This window comes from Sciurus vulgaris (assembly GCF_902686455.1).
Source record: "Sciurus vulgaris genome assembly, chromosome: 2".
Taxonomy (NCBI): domain Eukaryota; kingdom Metazoa; phylum Chordata; class Mammalia; order Rodentia; family Sciuridae; genus Sciurus; species Sciurus vulgaris.
The window spans coordinates 82,326,943-82,342,175 of record NC_136462.1 but is presented as its reverse complement, the minus strand read 5'-3'; the positions used below and the strand labels follow the sequence as shown (position 1 = coordinate 82,342,175).

The 15,233-nt window shown below is 36.4% G+C and overlaps 1 protein-coding gene across 1 annotated transcript; it reads right to left on the bottom strand.

Annotated features, from left to right (window-relative positions):
• Window positions 1-6,848: 6,848 nt before the first annotated feature.
• On the bottom strand, window positions 6,849-7,796 carry LOC306653377 (olfactory receptor 4F15-like; the record flags this gene model as incomplete). Its single annotated transcript, XM_079126379.1, has 1 exon — window positions 6,849-7,796. One exon carries the CDS (start codon window positions 7,794-7,796, stop codon window positions 6,849-6,851), a length of 948 nt encoding a protein of 315 aa, XP_078982505.1.
• Between the last annotated feature and the right edge of the window lie 7,437 nt (window positions 7,797-15,233).

Genomic DNA, 15,233 nt, shown 5'->3' with positions numbered 1-15,233 from the left:
CAGATTGACTATAGTTTGTCCTATTAATTATAATGCCTGAGTATTTCTTTAGCTTTTTGCACTTTGAGAAAAAGATAGAAGAGTCACAATCCAAAAAGAATTAGAAAATATTAGGGAAAATTAAATCACCTGTAAAACCCAACTTCCCAAACCCAGAAGTCTGGGAATTTTTAAGAGTGGAGAAAGAAAGACTTTGTCTTTTTTTAGTTTGTGAAACTGCTGTAAAGAGTACAGAAGTCTCAGGGATCAATTGGTAGCACTTCAATAAGATTCAGCTGTAGAAAAATGCTCAACAAAAACCAAAGACTATTCGTATCTTAGTGATTGGGATGCAGAAGAAGTTTAAAATCAAATAGTTTGTGATTTACTTACCCAACAGGAGTCATCTCTGAAACCAGACCCTCACTGGATGACAAGGTTTGTCCTAGATTCTACCTTACATCTCAAGCCAAGTCTGGTTTGCTTTCTGCAGTGATCTGTGTGCACCTCGGCATGGCGTATACACACTGTGAAGAATAGACTCCAGCTAGAGACTTTTAAATTGGGCTGAGTATGTGGAGAGACTTTTGCTCTCATGCTCCTTGGGGATCCATAGCTTCCAGCCTCCCTTGATTTGAAGACATCATGTGATATTGCACCCTTTTCAATGCTGGGTGTAGGTTAAACCAGTTAAATACAAGTTACAATGTAAGAAAAGAAAGTTCAAATAAAAGGTAAAATATATTTCCAGGATATGGAGAAATTATGCATTGTTGGTTGCCATGCGAAATGGTACAACAGCTAGGAAAACAGTGCAGAAATTCCTCAAAACATTAAAAATAGAATTAATTGAAGACCTAACAATCTCACCACTAGGCATATATTTAGTGAAAATGGAATCAGGAATTTGAAGAGATATTTGATCTCTTATGTTACTTGAAATATTACTCACAGTAGCCAAGAAATGGAAGTTATATAAGTACTTATAGACAGATGAATGAATGAAGAATTTATTGGAATAGACATATAATGAGGTATTTCTTTAAAAAGAAAGAAATGCTGTCATTTCTGGAAACATGGATGAAAGTTAAGGCATTATACTAAAGTGAAATAAAACCAGTTACAGAAGGTTAAATGCTGCATGATTTCATTTATGTATAGTGGAATCCCAAATGGTGAAACTAATAGCAGTGGAGCACAGGATAGTAGTGTCCAGGACCTGGGGAGGAGGGAAGGAGGGAGGCATTCAATGGTATAAAGATTTAATTATGCCAGATGGGTGAGTCCTGGAGATGTACCATACAACATTATGTCTAGATTAAATAATATGGCATTGTACAGTTAAATATTTTTTAAGAGAGTAGATCTCATGTTGAGTTTCTACAAGAGAACCCCCCCAAAAAATGTAAAAACAAAAATTAGTGCCCCCCCAACCCAAAATACCATACACAAAATCATATAAAACTGAAAGGACCCAAGGAAACTCTGGGAAGTGCTGGATATGTGTATTATCTTGGTTGTGGTCACCATCTCTCAGTTGTGTGCACAGGTCAAACTCATCACACTGTGCACATTAATTATATGCAGTCATTGTACATCAGTTTTAACCAAATGCAGTTGTTACTTCCCAGCTTGGAATAAAGCCATCTGTTAAATACTTCTATAAATAATGAGAAGTGTATATACAGTTGTCCTCACTTATCCACAATTTCACTTTTCACAGTCTTAGTTACCCACTACAAACTGTGGCCTAAAAGAAAAGTGAGTACAAGACAGTGGACACTTTGAGGGGAGAGAAGAGAGGCCTGCTCACCTACTGCAGTGCACTGCCACAATTGTTCTGTTAGTTATTGTTGCTAATCTCATAGAGTAAATTAAACTCTATGATAGGTGAGTATGTACAGGAGAAAGCATTCATGTGAGGGTTTGTTGGTTTCAGACACCTGCTGTTGGTCATGGAATGCATCCTTCCTGGAAAGGGGGACTGCTGAACATGCGTCCATCAAAGGAGATTTTTTTTCCCTTGTGTTTCTTGGTTTGGCACTTTAATTTTCAACTAATTTGATATGAAATGTGTGATTATCACCTACCTTTTGCATGTTTTTATCTCTCCCAGCTGCCCTCCTCCATCATTTCTCCCTCATTCTCTATCATTGTTTCCTTACTATTTACATTTGACTTCTCACACATGTAGGTGAACTTATTTGCTCTACCATCTGTTATTGTAACCTGAGGCCTAGGGTTTCAGTCAGAGAACCTAAAGATTCCAGGCTTTCTTGCAGGCTGGGACTGCAAACCCTTCCTGGTACTGCTTCATTCAATCACTGAAACCCTTGGATTCTCACAGATGTGAAAATGCATAAATGAGGCTACCTGACTGTGCATGTCTCAGCTGTGAAGTGAAGGAGCTATGAGAGGCAGCGTCTGGGTAAGGACGTTGGTTTAGAGAAGAACTGGAGGGAGTATAGGATTTCTGTGAACCTTGAAGAAGTTGTCAGACCTGAGTGATGCAATAAAGTGATACCTTGCAGTGTGTAAATGTTTGTAATGGATGATGCAATATTTGTATTTTAGTTATGATACAATTTATGTGTAATAACATGAAAAGTTTTAAGTTTACAGCTCTTCAGTTACACATATACAACTGGAAAACCATCACTGCCCCACCCCCAGATTTATAATAATCCCATTAAATCCCAGACTATGCTGTGGTACCTCATAGTTAACTAAGCCCCACACCCCAAATCAGACCACCTAGACTCTGATCTTTGTTCCTACAATTTTGCTTTCTTTTTAGTTTTTAAATGTGCTTTTATTTTATGTATTTAAGGTGAACTGCATATTTTGATATCTATCTACATAGTGAAGTGTTTTATATATTCAAATTAACATTATCCTACCACTTTACATAGAAACTGTGCATGTATGTGGTAAGAGCACCTACAGATTTTCAGCATATAATACCAAATTATAAATGGAAATTTTCATGTAATATATTTCCCTAGATTTATTCATCCTAAAAATACATTTTAAAATCTGACTTACTTCTATTTCCTTCCCAATTGTCCTTATACTTTTCCCTTCTGTTCCTATTTATTGAGTTTTGTAAAAAAGTTTCTGCATATAAATTAGGTCATACATTATTTTTATTTGTGACTGTGACTTTTTTCATTTAGCTTAATGACCTCTAATTTCAACCATGGTAACACAAATGACATAATATCCTTTATATGTGCTAAATAGTATTCCATTGTATTTAGGTGTGCTACATTTCCTTTGTTCATTAGATCATTGATGGACACGAAGACAACAATATCATGGCTTTTGCCAATAATTCTGCAATGAATGTGTGAAACACATATCTCTTTGAGGCACCTATTTCATTTCTTTGCATATTTATCAAACTGTGATTGCTATATCATACACTAGGTTTATTTTTAATTTTTGACCATCCTTCATCCTGGGATTCCTACCTACTATATAAAAGAGTTCCCTTTTCCACTTCCTCAACAGAACTTGATCTGTCTCTTTAATTTTTAATTTTTTTGGTACTAAGGATGAACCCCAGGGTGCCAAACTTGCTAAGGCAAGTACTGTACCACTGAGCTACATCACCGGAACTTTATATTTTGAGAGAGGGTCTTTCTAACTTTCCCAGTCTGGTTTGGAATTTGGGATCTTCCTTCATTAGCCTCCCAAGTACTGGGGATTATAAGCATCCTGTCCCATTTGATCTTTCTCTTTTTCTTTCTTTCTCTTCTTTTTTAAAATTTTGATAGCATATATCCTAAAAGTTTAAGGTATTTTTTTCTCATTGTGGTTTTGAGTTGCATTTCCAGAACCACCCAGTGTGTACCCTTCTGAGTTTAGGTTTCTTCACCTGAGATTCAGTTATGTGTTTGTATTAGTAATTACTATTCATTGCTGAGTCGCATTCCATTGCATGCATATTTGCTTATTCATTTTCCCCTTCAGGATATTAGGGTTATGTCTACTATATAGTGGTTAATTATAAAATTGTATGAACATTCATGGACTTGTGATACATATGGGTTTTCTTCTTCCCTTAGATAAATGACCAAGTGGGTTTGCTGAGTCAAATGGTTTATTTAATGATATAAGTCCTTTTAAGAATTACATTAAAAAAGATGAAATGCATAGCTAATATACATATGAAATGATGTCTATAAGCATATGTGTCAAGAAGGAAATGAGAGGACAGGGGGTATGAAAAATGGTGGAATGAGACAGACATTATTACCCTATGTACATGTATGATTACACGGGTGGTATGTACCTACATCGTGTACAACCATGGAAATGAAATGATGGATCCCATTTGTGTACGATGAACCAAAATACAGTCCGTAAAAAATAAATAGTTAAAAAAAAGATATTGGTGCAACTCATTCAGAAGTTTTCTCTAAAGTAATGTGAGCTCTCCATAAGACTGTGGAAAACGTGACATCTGTATCACTAATAGAATTGGTATGTGGCGAAGTTGACAACCAGAGACTGAAATCATATAATTTCAATGTAAAAACACCCAGTTTTCCCTTGTGAAGTCAAAGGAATTCAATGGACATGTTGGTGGAGCACAGCCTACTCCCCACTGGCCACCGGATGACCTGGGCCCTGAGCGCTGTGGATGACCCCACAGCCCAGGTCCTCTTTCTCACCCTCCCAACTCTCCTTGAGAGGTGTCACTCACATCTTGTGTTGCTTTACGACTGACTGAGAATTAACAATGCTATAAAATTTAATTTGTATTAATGACCAGGGAAAGAATTCTGTGTGACTCCTTTTTTATGAAGAGATGCTAAATGTAGAAAAATTATATTTTCATGTTCCCAGTGTTAATTTTTGTCATCAAATATTTCAAGGTGAAACTTTTCCTAAAGGTGGACTATAAATATGTGGAACTCTACAACAAAGAAACAGAAAGTCTGAATATACCTAACATGCCAGGAGCTTCCACTCATATCATCTGACCAAATTTTCACAATAATCCCATACAATGGAGCTCATTGTGAAGAGGTTGTATCTCTGGGAGTGTGGCTTGTTGGAGTCACAGAGCTGGAAGGCAGCGTGACTAGCGTGCGCATCTAAGGAGCTCTGGCTCAAAGTGCTAAGGTGCCACCCAGACTCTGTAGTCCTAGTGGTTTTTCTCCTTTCCATGGTAAATAACTAATTTTCATCGTATTTCAGAGACTTTTCCCCATATGATTCTTTGCTGTAGAAGTCCTGAAACCCAGGAATTATTTGCAAAAAATTTCCTGGATCCCTCATGGGGTATATTAATAAATTTGATATAAAGATTGTCTCAAATTTACTTTAAAAATGAGGAAGAATGTGAAAGATTATATTAAGATGATATTTTCAGGTTTATGATATAGGTCCTTAACATCATTGTTTGTGATCAGATCTTTTTATGAATAATGCTGATTCTAAGTATAACTAGGGCTTTGAATATATTTTCAGTCCAGAGAAACAAACAACACAGTTTTGTTTGAATGGTGTTAATGAAGAGTATTATTAGTGTTGGACATATTTAATACAGACAGTATCATGTGGGGTGGTAAATTTAAGAGTTCTGTGTTTTAGATAAGCTAGGCATATGGACAGCTTGATACTTCTTGGTTTCTGAACTTCTTTAATTGGGAGCATCATTTGATAGTGTGCTTTTTCTCAAATTCAAAAGAAGAACAAAGTGACTTAATTATAATGATTATATACATGAAAGTGCATAGAATTTATATCTTTGAGGTCATTTGATTTTTTTTTGAAGTGGTCAATTTCTTTATTTTGGTCTATAGTTCTTGAACAGAACTAAGATGCTGATTATTGGCATATCAGATGTCAAATGACTTTTTTTGATGTCAGATGGTGACATCTGTAGTAGCTGAAACTATAGGTGGCTACTGTCTTGCTGAATCATGTTCATGGCTGAAAGGGACACTTGAACTTCTGGTTTTATGGGACTTGTGCAAAGCAGAGAATCAGAGTATTTTTCAGAGGACAGGGGATATGCTCACTTATTAATTAGCATTATGTAAATTAAAAGCAATAATGTTCAATTTTCACTTCTGTTAGAACAAAGCCATATTGGAGGGTGTTGGTTTCTTTACATTAGTGATGTCTTCTTACTGTAAGCACCACAAAGTTCACCTGCCAGCATGTGCTGAAATCCTAAAATGTACACAGAACATTCTGTTTGAGAAAGACTGAATGTTCTCCCCAAAATGAAAACACCTCTTAAACTTGAAGTAATACTCCAGTTATCTTGTCTTTCAATTGAGATAATACGAAATCACAGAATCTATATAGTCTCCTAGAGTGTCACAGGAGATGGTATCCCAATTATGTTTATGGACATAAGCATGTCTTCTTTCTTGATATAACCTCCTCACTGATTTTTCAAAATATTAGCTTCCAAATAAACTATCTATAGTTAAATTTAGTCTAAGATATTATCTGGAGGGAATAGATTTGAGCAACTAAATAGAGTTAGCTCTACCTATATAACCATTCTTTGAGATGATTCTTGACATTCAACAGAACAAGTTTGAGGTTACTTGAACACTCTATTGGAAACAGAGGGATGTAATTATATTTATAGCCAAATGATCACAAGTTAATTCATATAACCTTATTTATTCAAATTCTTTCTCCTCCCCACCCCAAGATATCAGAGTGGATTCTCATTTTTGATGTTAGTAAAAAGAAATGAGGAAATACTCTGAGGGAGGGGAAGACACAGTTCTACTATTGGTAGGCACCAGTCATTGAGGAAGATTTCATGTTAACTGGCAGATATCTAAGTGACAATGTCCAACTTATAGGTGGATGTACAGTTTCAGTGTCCAAGGTCAGCAAAATCTGTCATGATGACCCCGTTTGCTCAGTCTTTGTATTGCTAACTTTATATCTTTGTTTCTCAATGTGTAGATGACAGGATTCAAGGCAGGGGTGATAGCAAAGTCAACAATAAACATGTATTTGTCAACTGATGATGTGGGGAAAGGCCACATGTAGATAAAAATGCATGGAGTATAAAATAGAACCACCACAGTGATGTGAGCTGAGAGTGTGCCAAGAGCCTTGGATAAGTCCCCAGAGGAACGTTTCCAGACAGTGACCAGAATGAAGACATAGGAAAGGAGAAGCAAGAAGAAGGTGCCTATGGTTATGAAGCCACTGTTGGCAGCAATAACAAATTCAAACTTGGCTGCATCTGAGCAGGCAAGCTGTATGATCCTGGGAAAGTCACAACAAAAGCTGTCTATTTCATTAGGACCACAAAAAGGCAAGTTTATAACAAATGTGAACTGAGACATAGCATGGATCACTCCCATTACCCAGCTCATGACTATCAACAGAACACATGTTTTGGGGCTCATAATGGTCAAGTAGTGGAGAGGCTTACAGATGGCTGCATACCTGTCAAATGCCATGGTTATGAGCAGCACCATTTCTGTTCCTCCCAAGGCGTGGATGAAGCATGTCTGTATCATACAGCTTTGGAAGGAAATTACTCTGTGTTCCTTTAACAGGTCACTGATCATCCTGGGAACTGCAGTGGAGGAGACACCAATATCATTGAAGGACAGGTTGGCCAGAAGGAAGTACATAGGAGTATGCAAGTGAGAATCAACAATTACCAAAAAGACAATGAAGAGATTTCCCAGGATGATCCCTAAGTAAAGCAAGGATAATGTCAGTGTGAGGAAAACTTTCGTTTCCCAAGAACCTGAGAGTCCCAGCAGCACAAACTCAGAAACCACAGAGCCATTCAGTCCATCCATTGCTGTGGTCATAAGAACTGGTTTTGAACCACCTGTGGATAGAACATGATGGAGAGTCAGAATCTGTGGCACTAACATGCATTGCTCATTCTCTGGGTCAGAAAGCTTTAGTTAAAAATCATTGAATTTACTAACAAAACTGTAAATTAGTAAAGCAAGAGAGGCTGTAAATTATTGTGATTCTATGTAGTACATGAGAATAAAATAATTTATTTCCTTTTCTCTGTGACCAGAAAATTTTTGTTTTGCCTGCTTTGCCTCTCTAGGATTTATAGAAATGTTTTCTAACTTCTGTGGATTTTCCTAGCCTAGTGATCTCAGGTTACCCAAAGTGTGCACACACTATTCTGCTGCAAATAAGCTACAAATTTTTCTTTGCTTAAAGTATATGTCGCCAGTGAAGTAGAAATTTGCATATCAAGATTGTTATTCACATGATGTATGGACATCATTCGATAACTTATGACTGTCAAAAGCAACACCCGGTAGTGAGCAAAAATTTTATTTAAATAATGATGATATTAATACTTATTATTTGCATCCTCCATGTAGTGCTTAGGTCTAACCACCTCATCATTTTTAAAATCACACATTTCATATGTAGATATTGTTAAATGAGACCCATTATGCAAATGAAGAATCTGAGTCTCAAATGGATAAGCTGTTAAAGCCAGGATTGCATTCAGAGGTGTAGAATACCATAATGCATGCTCTTCAACATGGCACAAGGATAGCCCCTTCAAGGGCACTCTGGAACCTGCCCAGATAACATTCAATTGTACTTCCTTTAATTTCTGTTGATTCCTATCAATGCAGCAAAATTTCTATTTAAAAATGAAATATCTGTATTTTGGACCCTTTCTAATTACTCCTTTCTATACCCAACCCTTCATTGGCCATCCTTACTTTTTATTTATCCCATAAGTCAAAAATGATTCAGTTTGTAAAAATGAACAATTTCTTGTGAAGAAATCAGAATTATGAATATTTCATGTAATTATCCATTTTGGGTCATCATTCCCCTTTTTATCCCTATAGGATTGGATTCTGTTTATGATGACTTTGTTTCTGCAACTCCTTTAGTGATTGTCTTCCTGACTTTGTGAAACTTTTCCCCTCCCTACTTCTTGCCAATGAAATTCCCTTTGTTCACACATTTGGCTGAAATCTCCCACATTCTGAAGAAATTCTTTATCTCAGATTAGGAACATAAATATGATTTTCCTAATCCTGATGTTATGGCCCCATTGCTTAAGCTACTGATTCATTGGACAATGAGCATTTCATGCAGAAACAAAGTTTAATATGGCGAAGGTACCCTAATGGTTCATCATTTCATTCATTAGTGCTGTTGTTATTCCTGAAGGTGTAGCAAGTATGAAGTTCCGAATCTTATATACTAAAAAGACACATTGAAAATTTTGAAAGAAAGTAGGACTTAAAGGGCAAGCTCAACTAACGAAAGACATCTATTGTCTTTAAAATTTTTGGAATGAGAAAAAGTTAAACTCCAGTTTGTTCCATTCACTATTAACCATTTTTTCTTTAATAGCAGCAGAATGCAAAGTGTCTCTATGACAGCTCTTTCCCAGTTTTGCTACTACATTTCTTTAAAAATTTTTTATGGATGTGTAATAATTCAAAAGAGTGGGTCTCATTGTGTCACATTTGTACATGCACATAATTTGGTCAATTTCATATGGTTCTATACTTCATATGGTCATTTCTCTTGTGCTTATCCTTCATTTATTTGGTGATTCATGGGCTTTTTCTATTTTTTTATTCAATATCGGTTTTACTGATTTTGAATAGTATATACATATTGAATTTTAAATCTGTTACTTTATTTTGGGAATTCAGAGTCCAATGTCAAGGGTCATATATGTGGTATACACATAGAAAAGTTCCATTTTAACCTCCTGATCAACCTGTAAAACTCCAACTCACAATTTACTACTATAATCCAATGCTTTAATAAATGCCTTAATAATTCTTTCAAATATCCGATGGTCACCTGACAGCACTCTTCTCTGTTCCCTATGTTCCTTCTCAAGGGCACAATTTCTATATCCAAACATTCAATTCAGCCACTTCCTCTTCATTTCTATTGCCATTTTCATTTTTTGGCTTTCAATGTATATATTTTCCCATCTTGACAATTGAAGAAGCCATTGTCTCCTTTCTTCCCCAAGTTCTGTCTATTCCATAGTCTGTCTCCAGATCTGTTGCATATCTAAAGTCAAATATGATCACTTGGTACTCCTTCTGAAAGACTTTGGTAGGTCTATCACAAATATATTAAATTTCTCAGGCATATCTTAAAAGACTCTGAGAGGTCATAAGTACACCTGAAATTTAGAGGGTATTTCCATAAACATTTTGGGAAGGGAATTAATTAACTAGTCACTGGATCAATTAAAACCGTTTCTCTTTGGTCTATCTTTGTTTTAAAGAGGAGAAAAGATCAATATAACAGATAAAAGGGATTGAGGAGGAGAAAGAAAGGCCAAGAAGAGGGAAGAACTGTGGAGTGAATCCCACCATACTTGTGAATACGCATGCTTGATTATGCATGATGGGGAAAGGTAATGGTGGCTAATATGTTGTTTGCATCTAACAATATGTCACAATGAAATTAATTTTCTGCATAATTAAAATGCACTGATTAAATGTATATATATATATGTGTGTGTGTGTGTGTGTGTGTGTGTGTGTGTGTGTGTGTTTGAAAATAATTTCTAAATTAGTTAATGTGTGAAAAGTGAAAACTCCAAAATCAGTTTGTGATATACTTACCCATAGGAACCACTCCTGGAAAAGGGTCTTGTTGATGAAGTTATTTTGGATTCTGTCATAAGTCTGAAATGAAGACCAATTTGTTGTCTGCAATGAGAATTTTGGTGAAAATGTCTCTTCCTCACTGTGACACTCCATGTGGAGGGGACTCTGGAGAAACTTCAGCTGTGTGTTTTAAGTAGACCCATGATTGGAAAGACTCTCCCTCCCTTTCTCTTGGGGATCCTTAGCCACCTACTTTCTCTCAGGATGGTCCTCAAGGGATATGAAACCATCTGTGCTAGATCTGAGTTATTCTAGTCAAACAAAATCAAAAGTTTGTTCAAACAGCAAAATGATGGCTAGAATTTGATTCTCTGGTGTGCATAAGAGGATGTGACACTCTGCTCTTTGTTGTATGTCTGTGGTGTGACAAGTTTGAACCTAGATGTTTGTTCTGGTGGCAGCTAAAGGTGAGAGTTCTGCAGAGAGCAGTGCTGGCCAGGTCAGCATCATCATGCTGTCATTGTGCTCATGACCTGAGGGCTCACCTGGACTTGGGCTCCCTGTGAGTCAGAGGAGGAATTGGGTCTCATCATTCTCAGAGGTCTGAAATTCACAGTTTGATTGAGAAACCATACTCTGTGCATTTCTCTCAATGATGAAAGGAAATGGAAGGTCACCCTCTACTGTATTATAATATTAGAACAGCATGTAGATCCAGTCTAATGGAATAAGGTTCATAAAATTCATTGGAGACATTTGTAATGAAGGTGCCCTTCATTTCTCCTCTCATGATTTGCTGACTCTTTAATGTAACAACCACCATGCTTGAACTACCTCCATCTACTTCTGTTTCTACAAATAGCATGAGCAGAGCACACACTGTTATCTTCCCTATCCACGATTTCCCTTTGTATGTTTCCCATGCTTGAACTACCTCCATCTACTTCTGTTTCTACAAATAGCATGAGCAGAGCACACACTGTTATCTTCCCTATCCACGATTTCCCTTTGTATGTTTTCAGGTTCCCAGTAACAACCTCAGTGTGAGAAAAGGGTGGTTGGAGTCATGGAAAATTATTTGAGAAAAAAAAAAAGGAGACCATATTCATAGAATGTGATTGTAGTGTATTGTTTTAATGGTTGCACTACATCATTGGTTATTATTTACACATCTTCTGCGACACCTTTCAAAGTCAACTTTTATCTGATGCTGACCCTTAGTCACAAATGGCTGAGATATGGACTTACAATGAGGAAACACTTTGACTCATGATCTTATAAGTTTCTAGCCACAGTTGCAGGGCCCTGTTCTGAGTGTCTGTATTAATGAGCACATCACAGCCTATGTATGTGACTCAACAAAACCACACACATCTCTTTCAGAAAGTGAAAGAAAGAAGAATGGACTGGGATCCTAGATTCCCCTTTAAGAGCATGGTACCAATAATGGAATATCTCCCATTGACCCCATCTTTGAAATGTTTTATCATCTCCCATGACATCCAATTGGGGATCAGGCCTTTATTTAATAAGTAGAACTTTGGGAAACATATAAGATCCAAAGTATAGCAATAGGATATGTATACGGGGAAAAGTGGTCAGAGAATTTAAAGGTTCAAGGTTTGTTCAAATTCTGGTATATTTCAAATATTTTTCTGGTACTACCATTTAATCATGATCAGTTGTACCCATTTGCAATTGAGGAAACAGGATGACAGTAGCCAAGTCACTTGTCCAAGTGACAGAGCTATAATGTGAGCAATGTATGAGGGGTAGCATCTGGGGAAGGTGGTTGATTTTGAGGAGAGTTGGGAACTGTGTATAATTTTTACGACTCTTCAAAAACAATGATGGCATTAGGGTAAATCATATCATTTCATGAATGCCTTATAACTTAAATTTTTAAATTTTAATTATGATATAACTTACATGTAACCACATAACTTTCATGTGGTCAACCACACATTATACCCTGACTCAGGTAACCACAAATCTGCTTTGTTTGTTGCCACAATTGTGCCTTTTTGATTTTTTAACATCCATTTTTATAGAATAGACTTGAGGTGTATAACATGATGTGTTGATGAACATACACGTAGTGAAATGGTTTAGATAGTAAAAAAAATGAGCATGTCAATCACTTTACATAGACATGTTGGATGTGTGAGTGTGTGTGTGTGTGTGTGTGTGTGTTGTGCATGTAGGTAATAGGAGTCTGTGTAGGTGATTAGAGCAGCTGTAATCTCTCAGCAAAATGTTCTTATGTAATAAATTAATACTCTCATGTAAATTATTTACTCTAATTTTTATACAGTACATCACATCTCTAGATTACTCATGCTATCTAATGTTGTTTTAAAAGATATTTTTCTTCTAGTTATCCCTATTTCATCCTCCACTCTTCTGGTAACAGGTCTGCTTGTTTATATTCATTCAACTATTTGCCATTTCTATATAAGAGTAAGATCATACATTATTTATCTTTCTATGTCTGGCTTATTTCATTTAGGAGTTTACTCAACATTGTAAAAAGTGTTCTTTTGCAATTTTTTAAAGCTGAGTATTATCCCATTTGGTATGCACAGCACATTTTCTTTACCTACTGATTCATTGATGGAAACAGGTGGATTCCATTTTATGACATTGAACATGGGAGTGCAGATATCTCTAGGAAGTGACTGGTGAATTCCGTTGGTAATTGCTTTAACAGGGAGATTGTTGAGTAAAATATTAACTCCATTTTTAATTTTTGAGACTATAATTATCCACACTGGTTACACATTTGCATTCATACAAGCATTGTTAAAGATTGCCTTCTCCACATACTCCACACCAACTTGATATCTCTTTGCTTTTTGGTAATTGGCATTGTGAGAGGAGGAAGTTGCCATCCCGTTTTTCTTTTATTACTTGCAAATCATACAGTGTGTTCCCTTCTGTGTGTAGGTGTCTTATTGCAACTGAGCTGAATCCGTGTGATGCTGAGCATTAGTGTTTTGTGTGGCTGCTAAGTGTTATTCCACTGTATTCCCGTTCTCCCCACTTCTCTCCACTTCTCCCACTTCTCCTTATCCCACTTTAGCACTTAAGGGTTAGTACAATTCATACTCATTCAGAATAGAATTGTGTAAACACTGAAATACTGATTTCACATTTAATTTTGACTTACTTAGGGAAATAGCTAAGAGTAAGCTTGTTGTGTCAAATGATTTAAAGCATATTTAAAGATATGTCTTTTAAGGAATTATACTCAAAAAGATGAAACAAGTGGTCAGTATCCATATGAAGTTAGGTCTATAAGTATATTTAATATAGTGTTAATGCATTGTCTTTAAGTATTTTTTTCTAAATTTGTGTGTGCTTACCATAATACCATGGTAGATTCCTTCTGTCCCAAACAACTGACAGATGGCAAAGGTGATAGGATGCTGCTGAAATTAGGCAATTTTATGTGTTGAAGGACCCAACTTTCAATAGAGAAGAAAATGGGATTTAATGGACATGATTGTGGAGCACAGACTAGAACCAACTATACACATCAGGTGACAGAGTCCCTGAGCTCTGTGGATTATCCCACATCTCTTGCCTGTGTGCTCACCTTAAGGCAGTGCTACTCGCATATACCCTGCTAGGAAGATTGTAAGTGAGGACAATGAGTCTTGAAATCAGTTTGGAGGTTCTTCAAGAGTGTAGGAATGGAACCATTACGTGTTCCTGTTGTACCATTGCTCAGTTATTATCCTTAGGAATTAAAGTCAACACACATGCAGACATGCATGCAATACATGCATATCCATGTTTATAGCAGTGCAATTCACAGTGGCCAAAGTATGGAACCAGCCTAGGTTTCCCTCATTGGATGATTGGATAAAGAAAATGTGCCATATATACACAATGGAGTTTTGCTTAGTCGCAAGGAAGAATGAAATTATGTCACTTGCAGGAAAATGGATGTGTTTTGGGGTTATTAAAGGAAATAAGCCAGACTGAGAAAGTCAAGTTATATGTTTTCTCTTATTTTGTGGAAGCTAGAGAGAGATGAGAGAGAAAAAGAGATCTCCTAAAAAGAAGACCAGTCAAGTAGAGGATGTGGAATAGTGTGAGAGAGGAGGGATTTGAAATGAGGTAATGGAGAATCACACTGGCCAAAATACATTATATTCACATATGCACACGTCACAATGAATCTCACTATTATGTATAACTACAAAGTACCAATACAAAAATTAAAAAAAAAAATAGAATTTAACAAAATTTCCTTTAAATGTGAGGACGCTAGGGAAATAAACAGTCCAACACATTACTATAGAGTGTTAGCTGTGTGTCAGTAATATCATTATAAGTGATCATATTCTTCTAAATGTATAATTCTGATTCTAAATTCTCATTAGGGCCTGAAATATGTTTGATATCCAGTGAAAAAGAAACAATTATTTTGGGACACTGTGATTGGAGAGTACTGTTGTCGTTTGGGACGCATTTACTGCAGTGGGTTGCATCTGGGGTGGTAAACTTTAGAGATCTGTGTTGTGGGTATGCTGGATAGACAAGCAGTTGGTTGAGACATCTTGGTTTCTGAGTTTTCTAAATTGAGAGCAAGATAGTGCTCTCTGTGCTTTGCTTTTGCAGTTGAGAAAACTGCAAAAGCAAAGCACAGAGAGACTCAAT